This window comes from Misgurnus anguillicaudatus, chromosome 11, assembly GCF_027580225.2.
Source record: "Misgurnus anguillicaudatus chromosome 11, ASM2758022v2, whole genome shotgun sequence".
In the NCBI taxonomy this organism is placed as follows: domain Eukaryota; kingdom Metazoa; phylum Chordata; class Actinopteri; order Cypriniformes; family Cobitidae; genus Misgurnus; species Misgurnus anguillicaudatus.
The window spans coordinates 5,567,397-5,583,152 of record NC_073347.2 but is presented as its reverse complement, the minus strand read 5'-3'; the positions used below and the strand labels follow the sequence as shown (position 1 = coordinate 5,583,152).

Here is a 15,756-nt window from a genome sequence, read left to right as displayed (position 1 = left end):
TTAGCCTTGTTCTTCAAAGCAAGATAACCCGAAATGTTTGTGGGGGAACTTAAAGCTGTGACTTTCCTTTTCCCATCAAAAACTTGGAGTTCATGCCCCAGATCACATGCTGCTATTAATGGAGACATACCCAAAGAGAGACAATTTTTGGACATTTTTCAGTTGATCTTTTCAATTAAATTGTAATGCAGATAATAAATCAGTTACCATGTTTGTGGAGAAAAGATTAAAAAGCAGTTAGTTTATAAAACTATTTGGCACTTGTTCAAATAACATTTGTAAAAGCCCTTCTCATGTCATTTCAATATGATTCCTAATCTCTGTTAATAGAGCGGCTAAAAAAATTCATCCGTTCTCATGTCGTCTGATATATTCCTCTCACATCATCCGATATGGTCATGCATTTCTTGTGGTCATATTTCTTGTTTTGTAAAGTAGAAATGGTTTTATAAACATTTCTGGTTTTAAAGTTACAGCATTTTGGAGCACATAACACCACCCCTACCCTAAACCAAACCAAACCAATTCACAACCATATGAAACACAACACTTGAGTGAAAGTATAGTTAGGGGCAGATCACACAGAACGCATTTATGGCCTTTAAGTGCCTTTTTTGTGTGGTTTTCTATGGGCAGTGAGTAGGGCTATAACGATTAATCGCGTGTCAATCTAAAATCATTATGAGTCGGAGTCGTTTATAAAGTGCATTTAAAAAGGCAACATTCGTTAAACAAAATCATTCAAAATATTCTTTATTATCATGAAAACACCTCTGAAGAACAGCGATATAAATATTCCTGTAGACATTTCCTGGAATAGCGTTTGTAATGATACTCTGTGGCACAAAGGGAGTTCTGCACGAGAGCGCCCTCTGGCTTTGGGATTTGCCGGGATTTCACCGTAATTCATTAATTGAGAAAACGCACATTTGCACGATTAATCGTGACAGCCCTAGCAGTGAGCGTTATGCGCGCTGTTTATGGACTCGAATGGACTTGCTTCACCGTGGAAATACACAGCAAAGTGCATTTTTGATGTGGGTCATCATTATTGTGGAAAATAACGTGTTGAACAGGGTCCATGTTAGGGCTGCATAACGATTAATCGCGGCTAATCATTTGCAGTATAAAAGCAGTATATATAAATACACACACTCGCATGTAAATATTTAAGAAATATTTACATGTGTATATACATTTATATATAATTAATTTTATATATAAATTGAAATACCTTACATAGAAATATATTTTGTTCTTAAATTATACATAAATGTGTGTGTATTTATATATACATAATTATTATACACAATACACACACATATATGATGTAAACAAAAACTTTTTTTCTGTAAACGATTAGTTGAAAATAATCGTTATGCAGCCCTAGTCCATGTCTAGCAAAACAAACATTGATCACCTGAACGGTGACTTCACAGAAAACTATCATTTACAACAAAACATAATCATTTATACTAAATAGAGCTTCAAACTATTTAAATGCCTCATCGGTTCTTCTTGTTTGAAAAAAAAAATTCCTCACAGCATTTTACTGATGAAAATGAAATTTGTTACCTTTACTTCATTTGTAATTGTAGTTAAAACTATTTTAATTTTTTTTTAATTCACTTCGTGCATACTCTTGAGCCTATCTTGTAGTTTAATTATTTTTTGTTGCATGAACAATGCATTTTAAGTAATGTTAAAAATCTGAAACAAGGTGACATTCTGTACTTTTGTCTGATAATCACAATTCACCTTTTAATATTAATAGACTTTTTTTTGACTCCACACAGCAAACACCAATTTTGCAATTATTGTAATATTTATGGAGGGCACTAATTAATTTTATGATGCCCGTAAGTTTCACCTGAGGTGCTAAATTAATAAACGCTTCTGTGAGTAGAATTTGGGAAAACGGCCCTAAGGGTTGGGTGATAGGTTGAATTTAGATGCAATGTGAGACTTTCATTGTGGTCACAGTTGTTTGGAGTTTATTAAAATTGATGATGGATATATATTTTAAAGACATTTTTCAAAAGCTTGATACATGTTAATGAAAACAGTAATATAAGTCAGATTGATTAGTACACATCCTCGTTGTAGATGATGCATATTGTCCTGAAAAGCTGACATGGAGGAAGGGGAAGGCAGGTGTTTTCGGAGGAAACAATTCCGCTCGGAGGATGTTTTGTCTAACCCCTCGGGTGTCTACCCTGCTTTGGATATCATGTGTCCTTGTCGTCACTTCCATTGACACCTGAGAGAACATAGCTTTATGATGACCATCAAAGCTTTTATTCGCTCTAGAGTGCGTCAGAGATTTTTCTGGAAATGCACCGGAAGAAACATGACATTTTTGTGTTTTGACAAATATTTGGTTATTTGCCAAATCAAAGGCTTCGCATTAACCACTATAATTCTTCCTGTGTTTTATCTAGAAGGGTCATATAAGGAATCAATTTCTGATTAAAAAAATGGCGTGAGGTTTATTGAAAACACTAACATTATTTACATTTTGTGCATTTGGGAATCAAACTCATTACTTGTGTTGTAAGTGCCAGGCACTAGCGGTGCACCAACAGGAAAGCCAGAACTCAAAACATCCTCTCTTCAATCCCCAATTAAAGCATTTATAGATCTTTTAAAAACAAACGATTGGATCGGTTAAAAACTGAACTGGATCCAGCAGCAAAAGCATAGCAGCAAAATTTCATAGCTAAAAACAACGTTATTTTGTGTATTTGATATAATACAATGTGTTTGCGTGGTTTATGGTTCAAATAACACATTATTTTCCACATACCCTACATTTTTGTAGCTCCAAATATACTGATTTCCTCAAATGCATTGATTTTGTACAAAACTCATTGATTTGAAAAGCGCCATGTTGTGATTGGCCTGAACCTACCATGTTTGAAAGATTCGCTCAAATGCAATTCTAACAGGAATTACCTTACAGGCTGTAAGTTCGATGCAGGAGAAATTATGATAATGTTGGTCTTGTCTACATCAGTGGTTCCCAAACTTTTTCAGTGTGTGGCCCCCCTTGTGTACAGTGCATTCATTCGCGGCCCCCCAAAGAAAATTTGTGACAAAAAACTGTTCTAAAACATTTTAATAAAAAAAATTTAAATTATAAAAAAGTAGTGCTTTTGGTTAGTAGCCTTATTTTTTTAGGTTTAATTACACAGAATTCATGATAAATTAATGTATTTCAGAAAATGTCATAAAACTGGGGCCCCTAACCCAACCCTAACCCCTGGCACAATCTCGCGGCCCCCAGTTTGAAAACCACTGGTCTACATCACCAATCCCAGGAAGTAAACTGTTGTCTAAAATCTTTGTGTTTGTTGTAGTCCAAGAAAAGAGATTTACGTTGGAGACGATAACTCGCGTCATCGTTTACTTTGGGGTTTGCACCTTTGCATATCGTTAACATGTACTAATACACACTTACACACCAAACTTTGACATACAACAACTCAAAAACAAAAAGCTAAACATGTCACCTTTGGAAAGCTATGATTCTTGTGATTCGAATGATGTTAACCCTTTTTCAGGAATGCCAATAAGAGATTGTTGTGCTAACACTGTACCTGATATAAGTCTATTCCACAGTGCAAAACCTGCCATTGCTCAGGTGCAAGGTCTGAATCATCTCTTCGTATTACATGCATGGGTGGGTTTCTGTTTGTGTTGATCATTTTATGTTACAAGGAAGTTGCAGGAGGAAGGAAATTACATAATGTCCTTATTTTTCTTAAACAGTTTACAATGTGCAAAAGCTCCGTCCCTTTTAAATATTTTTTTTCCTTTCATTACACAGGAGACTTGCTCACTTTATGACAACAGTAAACGTTGTTTATCCATTTGATGCATCCATTTTTAAATCGACAAGAAAATGTATGTTTTCTTAGTGTTATATATTACCTTTTATGTCTATCCATACTATAGTATTTTAAAATATACTATATTTACTTAAACCAAAAATAAATCAACAATCAAAAATATTTTTAGGATCTTTTAAGAAAAGTTTTTTTTTAAAGTGGGGTCCGGGGACCCCTTGTGGTCCTCAATGCTTAGCCAGGGGGTCAGTGAAATAATTTATTATAAATGATAAAATTGTATTATAGTATTAAAAAGGGATACTTACATATGGGGGCATTGTCGGGCTTGTCTCTCAAGAGTTACCGGTTTGAGTCTCACGGCTGGCATGAGCCAGTGTCTGGTTATTTTGGATTTTGTTATAGAGATAAAAATAAGGATCTGTTTTTTGTAGTTTTACATTATGATACGAGTGTATATTAGCATTGTTACTTTTTTATTTCCCTATGGCATCTGTTGGCAGTCGGACCCAGAAGCGGTGAGTGATGTCAGACTTAACAAGCGGCTAACAAGCATCGCATTGATGTTACATCATTCTTGTTTCTTTTGCATTCCTTCAGTTCTAAACTTTGTACCATTACCTCTGTTATTAAAGCTTAAAACATTAAGTCTGAAATGGTCCAACACTTTAAAACTATTCCCTGTTTTTTTTTTTTCATTTCTATTTTATCCAGCTGAGTCGATTTGTAAAACGGAGCAGATTGTCTCTTTCAGCCTTGTCACTGACCCGTAGCAGTCACGGAGCACGCTCCAAAGTTTCCTCACTCGACAGTGATGTGAATGTGTGCTGGGACAGCATTCGAGCTGTTGGTGTGCACCATTCAGAGCACTTGGACAGAAAGAATAGCCTGCTCGGATTGGAGCCCTGGGAGCTCAAACAAGCAAAAGATACCATTATGCGCTGTATAATCTTTGATGTATTACCCTGATCAACTGCAAACTGTGAATGTCACAGGGCCTTTGTTATGCACATATACCCAATACAAAATGTCCCATCACTCATGTACTGAAGTGAGGAGGAGGGTACCACCTCCAGAACTCCTGACAGGTTTTTGAAAAGGAGTGTAAATCTTTGTCTAATATCAAATGTTTACAAAATGAAAGTTTGTCTTAAAAAATCCGCTTACCCAAAAATCTCATTCTAAACAACTATAATCATTTATTAGGAACATTCGAAACTGACTTCACTGTGGATATTTTGAAATAAGACATAAACAAGAAGAAAGATTGAAGAATATCTGAACTTATATCATACAATAGAATTGAATCTTCTGTTTAAGCTTTAAAAACATAAAGGTACATTTTGAAAAGAATTTTGGGGGAACTGTTAAAATATTCCTGCCCTCAAAGACTGGTCTGACTTTTTTAGGGGAGTGTCAGTGTTTACATTCCAGAGTCTACTCATTGTCTACATTCACTTTTGGTAACAGAAGCTCAAGCGTACTAAACATTGAAGTTTTCTTGCAGATATGCCGGCTCCAGCAGCATCTGTCAGCTGGTGAGCATCAGCAGGACCTGTTCCAGGATCAGCCTCCCATGTTTGTGTCCCCATACTCTCAGCCTCCCTGCAGCAGCCTATCAGAGCTCATTCAGCTGTGTGGAGGTACTGTGTGCCGCAGTGTGCGACAGGCGGGAATCTGCATTGGAGACTATAAGGGCAAAAAACCAGAGGAGAGCCACAGTCTTTCAGAACAGTGGGTTTTAGGTAAGATAACATATTGATAATTAGATGTTTAATATGGGCCTACTATTGGCTATGTGTGGAAACAAATACTAATGGATTGCTTAAGGGCGATTTAGTCGTGCGTAAGTTCTACGCCGTAGCTACGGCGTAGGCTATCCGTAGATCCGTAGCCTGTGCGTAGCTCTGCGTAGCCTGACGTGCACCTCGCAAAAATTTTAACAGCGCGTCAGTTCTACGCGGACCGCAAGCGCTGTGATTGGTCCACCAGAACCCCTCCCGTAAGGTAAAAAAAACTGCGTCATAGGTATTTCTGTTTGCGACTGTGAAAACAAAGAATGGCCAAGTTGAGGAGTGATTTAACTCAAACTGCAACAAAAGTCGCTGTTTATTTACTTCCATCATTGCTGGTCTTCTCAAATTATACACAACAAGTTGCTGTTTCTTCTTTGTTTGTGGCTTAACTTGCAAAGTTTCTTCTTCTTTGGCGTTCGCGCTGCTACTGTGGTTACACGCGTGGTTACTGCCTACCAGCGGCCTGCGCGCATATTTGCACGTCGACGCGGACGACGACGCAAAAGTATAAATGAAAACCGACGCGGAACCTACGCCGTAGGACCTACGCACAACTATAACAAGCCCTTTAGTGTGCTGTATGTGTTGTTCAAAGTTTTAAAACACTTAGAAGCGATTTCCCGGTTTAGATTAATCCAGAACTATGCCTTCGTTATATTAGGACATTTAAGTAGTTTTTACAAACATACCTTAGAAAATACAATACTGCTGTTCATCTTGAGGCACTGATACCTGTATGTTAAGATAATGTATGTCAGAGCAACACGTTTTTAAATTAAGGGAACTCAAACATGCATTTTGAGACTTTACAAACCCCAATTCCAAACAAGTTGGGAGACTGTGGGAAATGTAAATACAATCAAAATGTAATAACTTGCTAATCTCATTAACCCCATGGCCGTTTCTCAATATGTATTCTTGTCTGTACTTGTGTTCTTGTGGACTTGTAAAACGTCATCAGTCGCGGCCCAAGTACTGTTCCAAACCAAAGTTCGCATAACATCCCCGGATGTGTTCTTGATCCGCCCATTTTATCAAGGATGCATCCTGAGGTGACTTGTGCGGACTTCTGACAGCCAAGTTTCCCAGAATGCATTTCGCGTCAACGGCAATGAAGCTTAAAACTTGCACAATATTCGAAATATTACTCTTTCTGTGTCATAAAATGTAGTTTTTAGTCGAGAATGTTTGATGAATAAACTTCAAATAAGTGGTCAGTTATTAAAGATAGCTCCTATATTAAATATTTCCTTTTGGATACGTGAGATCCAGGGAATCATATCAGATGTCGTATACACCGACGAGGGCGGCCTCATCTCGGCAAATCCTTCTGAAATTTGCAGCTGTCTCAGTGCAGCTCGTCTGCCCTCCGGTGTCTGATAGTCAAATATTAAATATTCCCTTTGGATAACTTATATCTAACTGGCATTTTTTTTGTCTTATTTATTTCTCTTTATTATTCATTTGAAGTCTTATAAGTTTTATAACTTAAATCACATATAATTTTATCTATGATTTTTATATAATCTTAACACTGTAGTGAATTACTATGCATAACTTTAACTGGATGTTTTTTGTGTTTATTTCATTGCACAAAAGTTTTGTAGTATTAAAAGTAATGCTTGTGTTTTATATCATACTTCATAGTGTAATAAATACATTAAAGCTAATCAGCGTAACCACACATTTCATATTTTCAAAACAAAAACATGCAGGGTTTTTGCATTTTCAATATTTCATTAAAATACATTAAAATAAGAATAGCCAGCCCAGGACTTGCACGTATTGGTTAGACTGAATGATGACCTCAAGTACGCTGCTGTTCCATTCGCAATATAACCGGACTCGTGTTCTCCCGTCCTTGGGAGTTCATTATTCAGAGTCTGAACTTGGAACTCCGAACTAGTGATGGACATATCAGGCCGATTTTTGCGAGTTTTATGTGTGTTGGCATCCGCCGATATGTGGCTGCTGTGTGTGCAGATTTTTTCCGGCATTATTTACAGACAGATTGCTGGAAGCCGCAAGCGATTGCAGGTCATGTGACTAAAAACAACCAACCTTTTTATGACAACATCGAAAGCTCGGCCTAACAGCTGATCATAGCTGGACAAAGCAGGTTTTTATTTCTCATCTCTATATATATTTTTAGTAGTAAAGTGCTAGAAATCAATATCCTTTGCTGGTTCCTCGTCATTGTGGAGAGTGCAGTTCATGGTTCCATAGTACCCTCACCTGTACTATTTGTTAAATATATATATATATATATATATATATATATATATATATATATATATATATATATATATATACAGGGAGTGCAGAATTATTAGGCAAGTTGTATTTTTGAGGATTACTTTTGTTATTGTACAACTACAGTGCTCTTGGTCAATTCAAAATGTTAACAAACCCTCAAACCTGAACATTTAAGTAGTAAAAGTGAAATTTTGGCTTTATTAAGAGAATATTTCTATGTACATCATTATTAGGCAACTATTAGTGTGCAGAATTATTAGGCAACTAAATGAAAAACAAAGATTTTACCATCTCACTTGTTTTTTTTCACCTGTTAAAGTGAGAATAATAAACAAACTCTACATTTACAAAAAAAAAATAAAATAAAACAATAAAAAATAAAAAAACATATAGACTCAGTGACCAATATAGCCATCCTTCTTTTCGATAACAGTCACAAGCCTTCAATTCACGGATTCAGTCAGTTTCTTGATCTGGTCTGAACCAACATTTTGTGCAGACGCAACCACAGCCTCCCAGACACTGTTCAGAGAGGTGTACGGTTTACCTTCACTGTAAATGTCCTGTTTAAGAAGGGATCAAAAGGTCTCAATAGGGTTTAAGTCAGGTGAAGAAGGGGGCCATGTCATTGGTTTTTCGCCTTTGGGGCCTTTGCTGGCCGGCCACTCAGTTGAGTGCTTTGATGCGTGTGCTGAAGTGTTGTCTTGCATAGGAAAAAGTCTTACTGGGAGATGCGGATTTGTTCCTGTACCACTGCTTGAAGAAAGTGTCTTCTAAAAATTGGCAATAGGTCTGAGAGTTGTTTTTTATTTCCATTTTCAACCCAAAAGGGTCCAACAAGCTCATGTTTAATAATACCTGTCTGTGCCTGCCTGCTTGTAATGTAGAAGACACTTTCTTCAAGCAGTGGTACAGGAAAAGGTTTGCATCTTTCAAGAAGACTGCTTATTTTGTAAGACAACGCTCCATCACATACATCACAAGTACTCCACTGCATGGCAGGCCAGTAAAGGCCTTAGAGATGAAAAACTAATGCCATGGCCCCTTCTTCACCTGACTTAAACCCTATTGAGACCTTTTGATCCCTTCTTAAGCAGGACATTTACAGTGAAGGTAAACAGTACACCTCTCTGAACAGTGTCTGGGAGGCTGTGGTTGCGTCTGCACAAAATGTTGGTTCAGACCAGATCAAGAAACTGACTGAATCCGTGAATTGAAGGCTTGTGACTGTTATCGAAAAGAAGGATGGCTATATTGGTCACTGAGTCTATATATTTTTTTATTTTTTATTGTTTTATAATTTGTTTTTTTTTCTAAATGTAGAGTTTGTCCACCATTCTCACCCCAACAGGTGAAAAAAAACAAGTGAGATGGCAAAATCTTTGTTTTTCATTTAGTTGCCTAATAATTCTGCACACTAATAGTTGCCCAACAATGATGTACACAGAAATATTCTCTTAATAAAGCCAAAATTTCACTTTTACTACTTAAATGTTCAGGTTTGAGGGTTTGTTAACATTTTGAATTGACCAAGAGCACTGTAGTTGTACAATAACAAAAGTAATCCTCAAAAATACAACTTGCCTAATAATTCTGCACTCCCTGTATATATATTTTTTTAGTTCAATAAATGTTACATTTTTAAATTGAGACTTGTGACATTTGGCATCATCGTGTCATCGTATCGGTCATCGGCTAAGGCTGATGAAACAAAAATCGGCATCGGCACTAAAAATCCATATAGGTCGATCCCTAGTCCGAACTACGAAGGACGCAAGTCGCAAACTTGCAGTACTTGGTATTGAGAAAGGGCCCATATTTAATTTCCAATGGAAGATAGAAAACATAACAAATTTACCATTTTAAGAAAAACATTTTCATTGCAGGGTACAACCCAGCTCTGCATGATACAGCTCGGCTTGCTTTTGTTTACCTTTCCACTACAGTTTAGGATCGCTTAAGAGTTGGTGGTATAGAAACAGAGCGCAGCGCGTCATAACCTGGAAGCCACGCCCACCGGGGGAAAGCAATCCATCCGTCTCCTTTGTGTTGCGGGGGGCCGCCTCCTTGTCATTTCTGGCTTATAACAAAAACAGAATAATACCTAAAAGCTGCTGTGTGACAATATGTACAGCTAACAAGTCAAAAAACCCACAAATAAGTTTTTATAAGCTGTCGACCCCAAAAAACGAGCGTTTAAAGACAAAAAAGTGGAAACAGGCAACTTTTCATAGTACTGCTAGTAGAACTGCGTCCACTAGGGGGAAACGTCTGCAATCCACTTTATTCTCCTTAAAGACTGGGTTTTATGGCTCGACAGCTTATAAAAACTTATTTCTGGGTTTTTTGGCTTGTTAGCTGTACATATTGTCACACAGCAGCTTTTAGACATTATTCTGTTTTTGTTATAAGCCTGAAATGACAAGGAGGCGGCCTCTCGCAATACAAAGTCAATGGAGACGGATGGATTGTTTCCCCTGGAGGGCGTGGTTTTCAAATTTGCACAACTGCGCTCTGTCTCTATCATAGACTTTTCGTTACAGTTGCTCCGCCTCTGCCATGACATCATCATAAACGTGAAACAAATATACCACATGGGAGCAACAGAGCAGTTTCCCATATGTCATTTATTTGTGTCGGTCCACCACAAAATAAATATTGCTGTCCACAAATAGATTTTTCACTACCTCTCTTTCACATGACAGGTTCTGTACAAACACCCATGGCGTCAGTCGCTCATTTAAGCCTTGCCGCTTAAACCTTTGGTCATTTTCCGCGTCCAAACCCCATTTTTCAATTATTCATGCATCCACCTAGTTGGATGTGCCACCACAAATAATCTGCAAGTCTATGGGAAACACTGGAATGGTGTTCTTGATTCTCGGCCTGTAGATGTTTTTCACCCCTAAAAGGGAGTTTGGAAACTTGTACAAAAAAGCAATGATGACAACATCACTGGTTTGCTCGATAGCGCACGGGCGTCAGCTAATTTTGTATTTAACAATGACGCTGGTAGTGACGATTTTCTCTGAACAATCAGTGATCTACACGTAGTAAGTGTTTTTGTAAGTTTGCCGCTCACTTGTGGCGCTTTTCCATTGCATAGTACCTCACGGTTTAGTTTAGTTTGGGTCGAGTCAGCTCAGCTCACTTAGGCGTGGTTAGCTTTTCCATCGAGTTTATCACTTCGCAGTGAGAGGGATTATATTATATTTGTGCTGCCTACAGCTGTGACATCATACAAGTGAGAGCGTTGTTGTAAATTCCCATTTATTTATTTATTTATCAGTCCACCACAAAATTAAAATTAAAAATTAAATACGTAAATATGATAAAACTGCTAAATATTGCATCAAATAGTTTTAATACAAATTGGTTAATGCTTGACAGATTGACTGCTGGTCTACCCAGTCAGAAGAGACAATGTTTTTTTATGGGAAAGCAGAAAAATCATGCATACATGAAACTAATCGGTTTAATAATAATCGCTCAAATATCCTTCCTTCTTTTATGTCCTTGGCCAGTCACATGATTGGAATTATATTGTGACTTAAAGCATCCAAAATAAATGCAGTGTATTCACCCGTTGCCTAGAATTTATTAAAATGTTCTCCTGAGGTCTCACCCTAAGATGCTTTTTAATAGTTATGCAGAGATTGTGATTTTTCATGGCCGATTGGCTGTATGCACAGTTACTTCCTGGTTTCCTATGAGCCAGCTCAGGCATTTCTGCTAAAGCACGTCATTTTAAACTCATGCCTTAAAAAAGGTTACAATTAATGGTTGATGCTAAAATGTAAACATCTTTTGAATTAATTAATTACGTTCAAACAAATCAATTGATGCTAGGCACAACTTTTTAAATAATTCAATTCTGATTTTAAAAGTATTACACTACTGACGCTGTTAAAGCTACCTCAGAATACCACAACACCAATGAGTGACAGTTTACCAGAAGTTTTCCAGCATTTTAGTGTGCTTTGTTGTAAATAACCGTTTTTTTTTACTTTTCAGATTGTGTTACACATCTTGCACTACTCCCATATAAAAACTATGTGTTGGAATGAAAATTCGAAGAGTGAGATATCCTGGTATTTGCAAGAAGTGAATATGATTTGTATCTGTCTAGCTACTGTTATTAAATGTCTTTAATATTTTGTGACTGGCGATTTTTTTTTTTACATTGTCGTGTTATTTTTTTAAGTTGTCTTTTAAGTGATTGTATGTGTAACAAGTAGTTTAATAAAACTGACTGTCTATAAACTGTGAAACATGCTTCATGTAAAAATGCAAAGCTAATGCATTATACATTGCAAAGAACAAGTCATTTAGAGATATTACATCTCTCTCAAGATTGTGAATTTTTTTTTGATTGCAAAACTATGTAAACAAACTATAACAATAAAAATCTGGCATGACTACGCCTTTTTGGTTTCTGTCGACTCTTCAGGCCTATGTAAAGACTCCAAAAAATGTAAATTTTTTTACATGACTGAAACCTAAAAAAAGGGGGGCCAAGTCTTGACTAAGTAATATATTTTAGTTTACATACCCAGGAACGTTACAGTCCAAAGCCATGTCAATTTGATCTAATTTATTTTTTAGTAGCACACATATATTTTTTAAGCCTTCCTATTTAAAACAATGGGTCTCATCCACTAAGCATGCGTACGCACAAATTTGTTCGTAAAATTTGCGTACGGACGTATCATGATTCAACAAAAACTTTTATACTACAATTGATTTATTGCACACTTAGACCACACGTGTGCAATAATCATGAACAAGGAAAAAATCTATAACACTGATATATATTATAGGGTTCTTTTTCTTTGTTCATGATTATTGCACACGTGTGGTCTAAGTTGTTCTTACGTTTTTGCAAACATTTAGAAGAAAATTTAGTATGAATGTTTTTGTTGAGTTATGATTTGTAAGTTAAATTGTCCGAACACACATTTAACAACCAAATTTGTGCGTACACATGCTTAGTGAATGATACCCAATGTCTGTCCCGATTTAAAGGGTCCTTCAAGTGCCTCCAGATGTGGCATTGGTTTCCCTTGACATTAAGGATCCATCAGATGGCCTGACTATCCCGAGATTCACTGCGTGCCTGTAATGGCTGGATATTTTGAAATAAACATTACCAAGTTAAATAAATGTGTGTGTATTAATAAAAAAGTCACAGTTTTACTATTATAAATGATGTTTGCAATTAATATCATTACTCCAATACTGTGTATGTTGTGTTTACTTTTGTATATTACTATGGTTGGTAAATTTAATAGTGTACTTCTGGGTAAGTTAATGTAGTTTGTAAAGTTTTAAATATGGATATTTCTCTTAAAATTACATCATTACCCTCAGAAGGCCTATATTTATCCCCCTAGAGCCGTGTGGATTACATTTGGGAAGGATGGATGCATATTTTTTTGGTCTTGAAGGAAGCATTTTCAAATGTTATAAAGCTTGGAGGAGCTTGGACCAGTGCTGGCACCATCCGAGCACTGATGAGGGGCGATCACACGAATGCATATAATCTTCCCAGCTAGAAAATACATATAGCTTTTGTATGTTCCTTAAGTTTTAACGCATTATAAACAAACTTCTCCGTAATACAACAACAAAAACCGCAGCTATAGTGAGCAACGTACAGAGCTTTGAACAATCTTACTACAATATATACAACAACAAAATGCATACTTACATATTAGCACAACAATGCTTAGTTGGCGTTCAGACCCAGAGGTAGTGCCAGTTGCTGTAGTTTCTTTCTTTTAAATCTACTTTCGAATGTCCATGGTGAAATGAGTTAATGCAATATACAACATTGAAATTATGGAATGTTCGTAGCCTTCGTGTTTGCTTTTCGTAGTGCAAGAAATTGTACGTAATGTTATTAGGGTGGAGGAGCAAGTTTAGTCAAGTGACCAATCAAAATTCGACCTTGTCTTATTATTCGCTCTAGGGCAATGTTTCCTACCGAGCCCCTAAGGTGACACTGGAGTAAAAAAAATCTAAAGTTTAGTTTCCTGTGCTCACGTGAAACTTTCATGTGCTCACGCGAAACCTTCATGTGCAGAATTTTTAGTTATGCGGTAGTTTCGCGTGTGCACGCAAAACTAAACGCGGTAGTTTCACGTGCACATTCGATAATTTCACGTGAGCATACGAAACTGAACTGTATTTAATTTTTGCTCCATGTCCCCTTAGGGGCTCTGTAGTTTCCCAACCAGGGCGTCGGGGGCCTCAAGATGACTATTAAAAATTGGACAAAACAAGCATTCAAATAAGTAATAACAAACAAAAATCAAGATGTTTCTTTTTTTTGGCCGTAGCAAATATACATCTGTCTAGTCATTTCAAGTTCTATTTAATTTTTTTGTGGAAAAAATGTAGTGAGTGGGGGGTCTTTCAAATATCGTTGTGGGCAACTAGGGGGCCTTAAAGTGAAAATGGTTGGGAACCACTGCTCTAGGAAGACAATACACTACACATTGTAATTTTTAAATAGCACATTTTATCATTATCATCCCATTCAACATTAATGGTGATCTGAGGGAGGGGGCGGGGTAGTACCCCCGTAGTGCCGCCCCCTGGCTAGGATATTAACTGAAAATGTGTTAGTTTGAAAAAATAATGGATATATGTATCTGGGATGGCTTGAGGGCGAGTAATATTCTCATTTTGGGGCAAACTATACCTTTAAGGCCTAGTCCTAGACTAAAACGCATTTGAGCTGTCTCAACTGAAAATAACGTGTTCTGATCAGAAACATTATGAAAGGTGCCATAGAATAAAAAACGTTATAAAACGGCTCGTTCTGGTTCTTCATTCTGATTGGTTGAAACGCTTTCTAAGCCGTGATAAAATACCCCAGTAAACCCACGGTTCAGACCGCATCACAGGTATCACTGCACCACTGATGCTGCGTACTGCGTTCCGCTTATAACAACACCCCTTAGCTGTTATAAAATGCACTGGTAATCCACTACTGCTTGGGGCTTATTGCTTTATTAAGAGAATCCAATTATTTAACTTTTGCAATTACAACAGGAAATGCATACAGAATATAGGCCTGTATTTATTTATAATATAATGAATGAAATGTGCGCTATTTGGAGGAAAGTCGTCATTTTTCCACTATACAGTGGACCCCGCCCTTCTATTTGGGAGAGATCCAGAGATGAACTCTCCCCCATGTCGCGCCCCGCCCACTCCGCTTTCCCCACCTCTCTTCTTCTGTCATAGATATATTCTTCTCAGCGATCAGTGGCACAAATTCCCCACAAAGTGAAAAGATAGATAATAGAACCGCTTCGCGGAGGCTTTTTTAACTGCTCGTCGTGGCGCCCCCCATGTTTCATGAAAAAATGCCGCCTTCTATGTAAATGTCAAAGAACAATTTTAACAGATTATTATAATGCATTCTTTGGCACCTTTAAGCAAAGACAATTTGGGTTTTCACTTTATTGACAATGCCTAGGTTTTCAAGTAACTAGTCTCACTTCTAAAAGTAACTATCCTGCTGAAAGAAACAAGAGAAACCATCAGTCTATGGTTTCCATTAAAATATCATTAGGAACAATTTGCTTTTACCATTACAACCACTACAAATATCCTTTTTGTATGTTTTGGGACATATTTGAGTAGAATTATAAATTCCCAATTAAATCCACTAGAATTTCTGTGATGGATTCTATTATTTTACTAACCATGGTTTAACCATGTTCTTTAACAAACCCATGGATATTTTGTTGCTTTTATAGTGATACCATTGTTAATTTTCGTAAGGGTGTATCAGCAAATCCCGCGGCTCTCCCGTTTACTTGTATGCGTTAACAAGGCAGTGC

General features: G+C 37.0%; 1 protein-coding gene across 2 annotated transcripts in view; it reads left to right on the top strand.

Moving 5' to 3' along the window:
• mcph1 (microcephalin 1) overlaps positions 1-12,323 on the top strand; it is a 54,455-nt gene extending 42,132 nt beyond the window's left edge. For both annotated transcript variants that reach the window (XM_055170469.2, XM_055170468.2), the window contains exons 14-15: positions 5,356-5,593; positions 11,915-12,323. In XM_055170469.2, the coding sequence (XP_055026444.2) occupies positions 5,356-5,593; positions 11,915-11,967 (291 nt within the window). In that variant the 3' untranslated portion in view covers positions 11,968-12,323. The remainder of the gene's footprint in view (positions 1-5,355; positions 5,594-11,914) is intronic.
• The last annotated feature ends 3,433 nt before the right edge of the window (positions 12,324-15,756 follow it).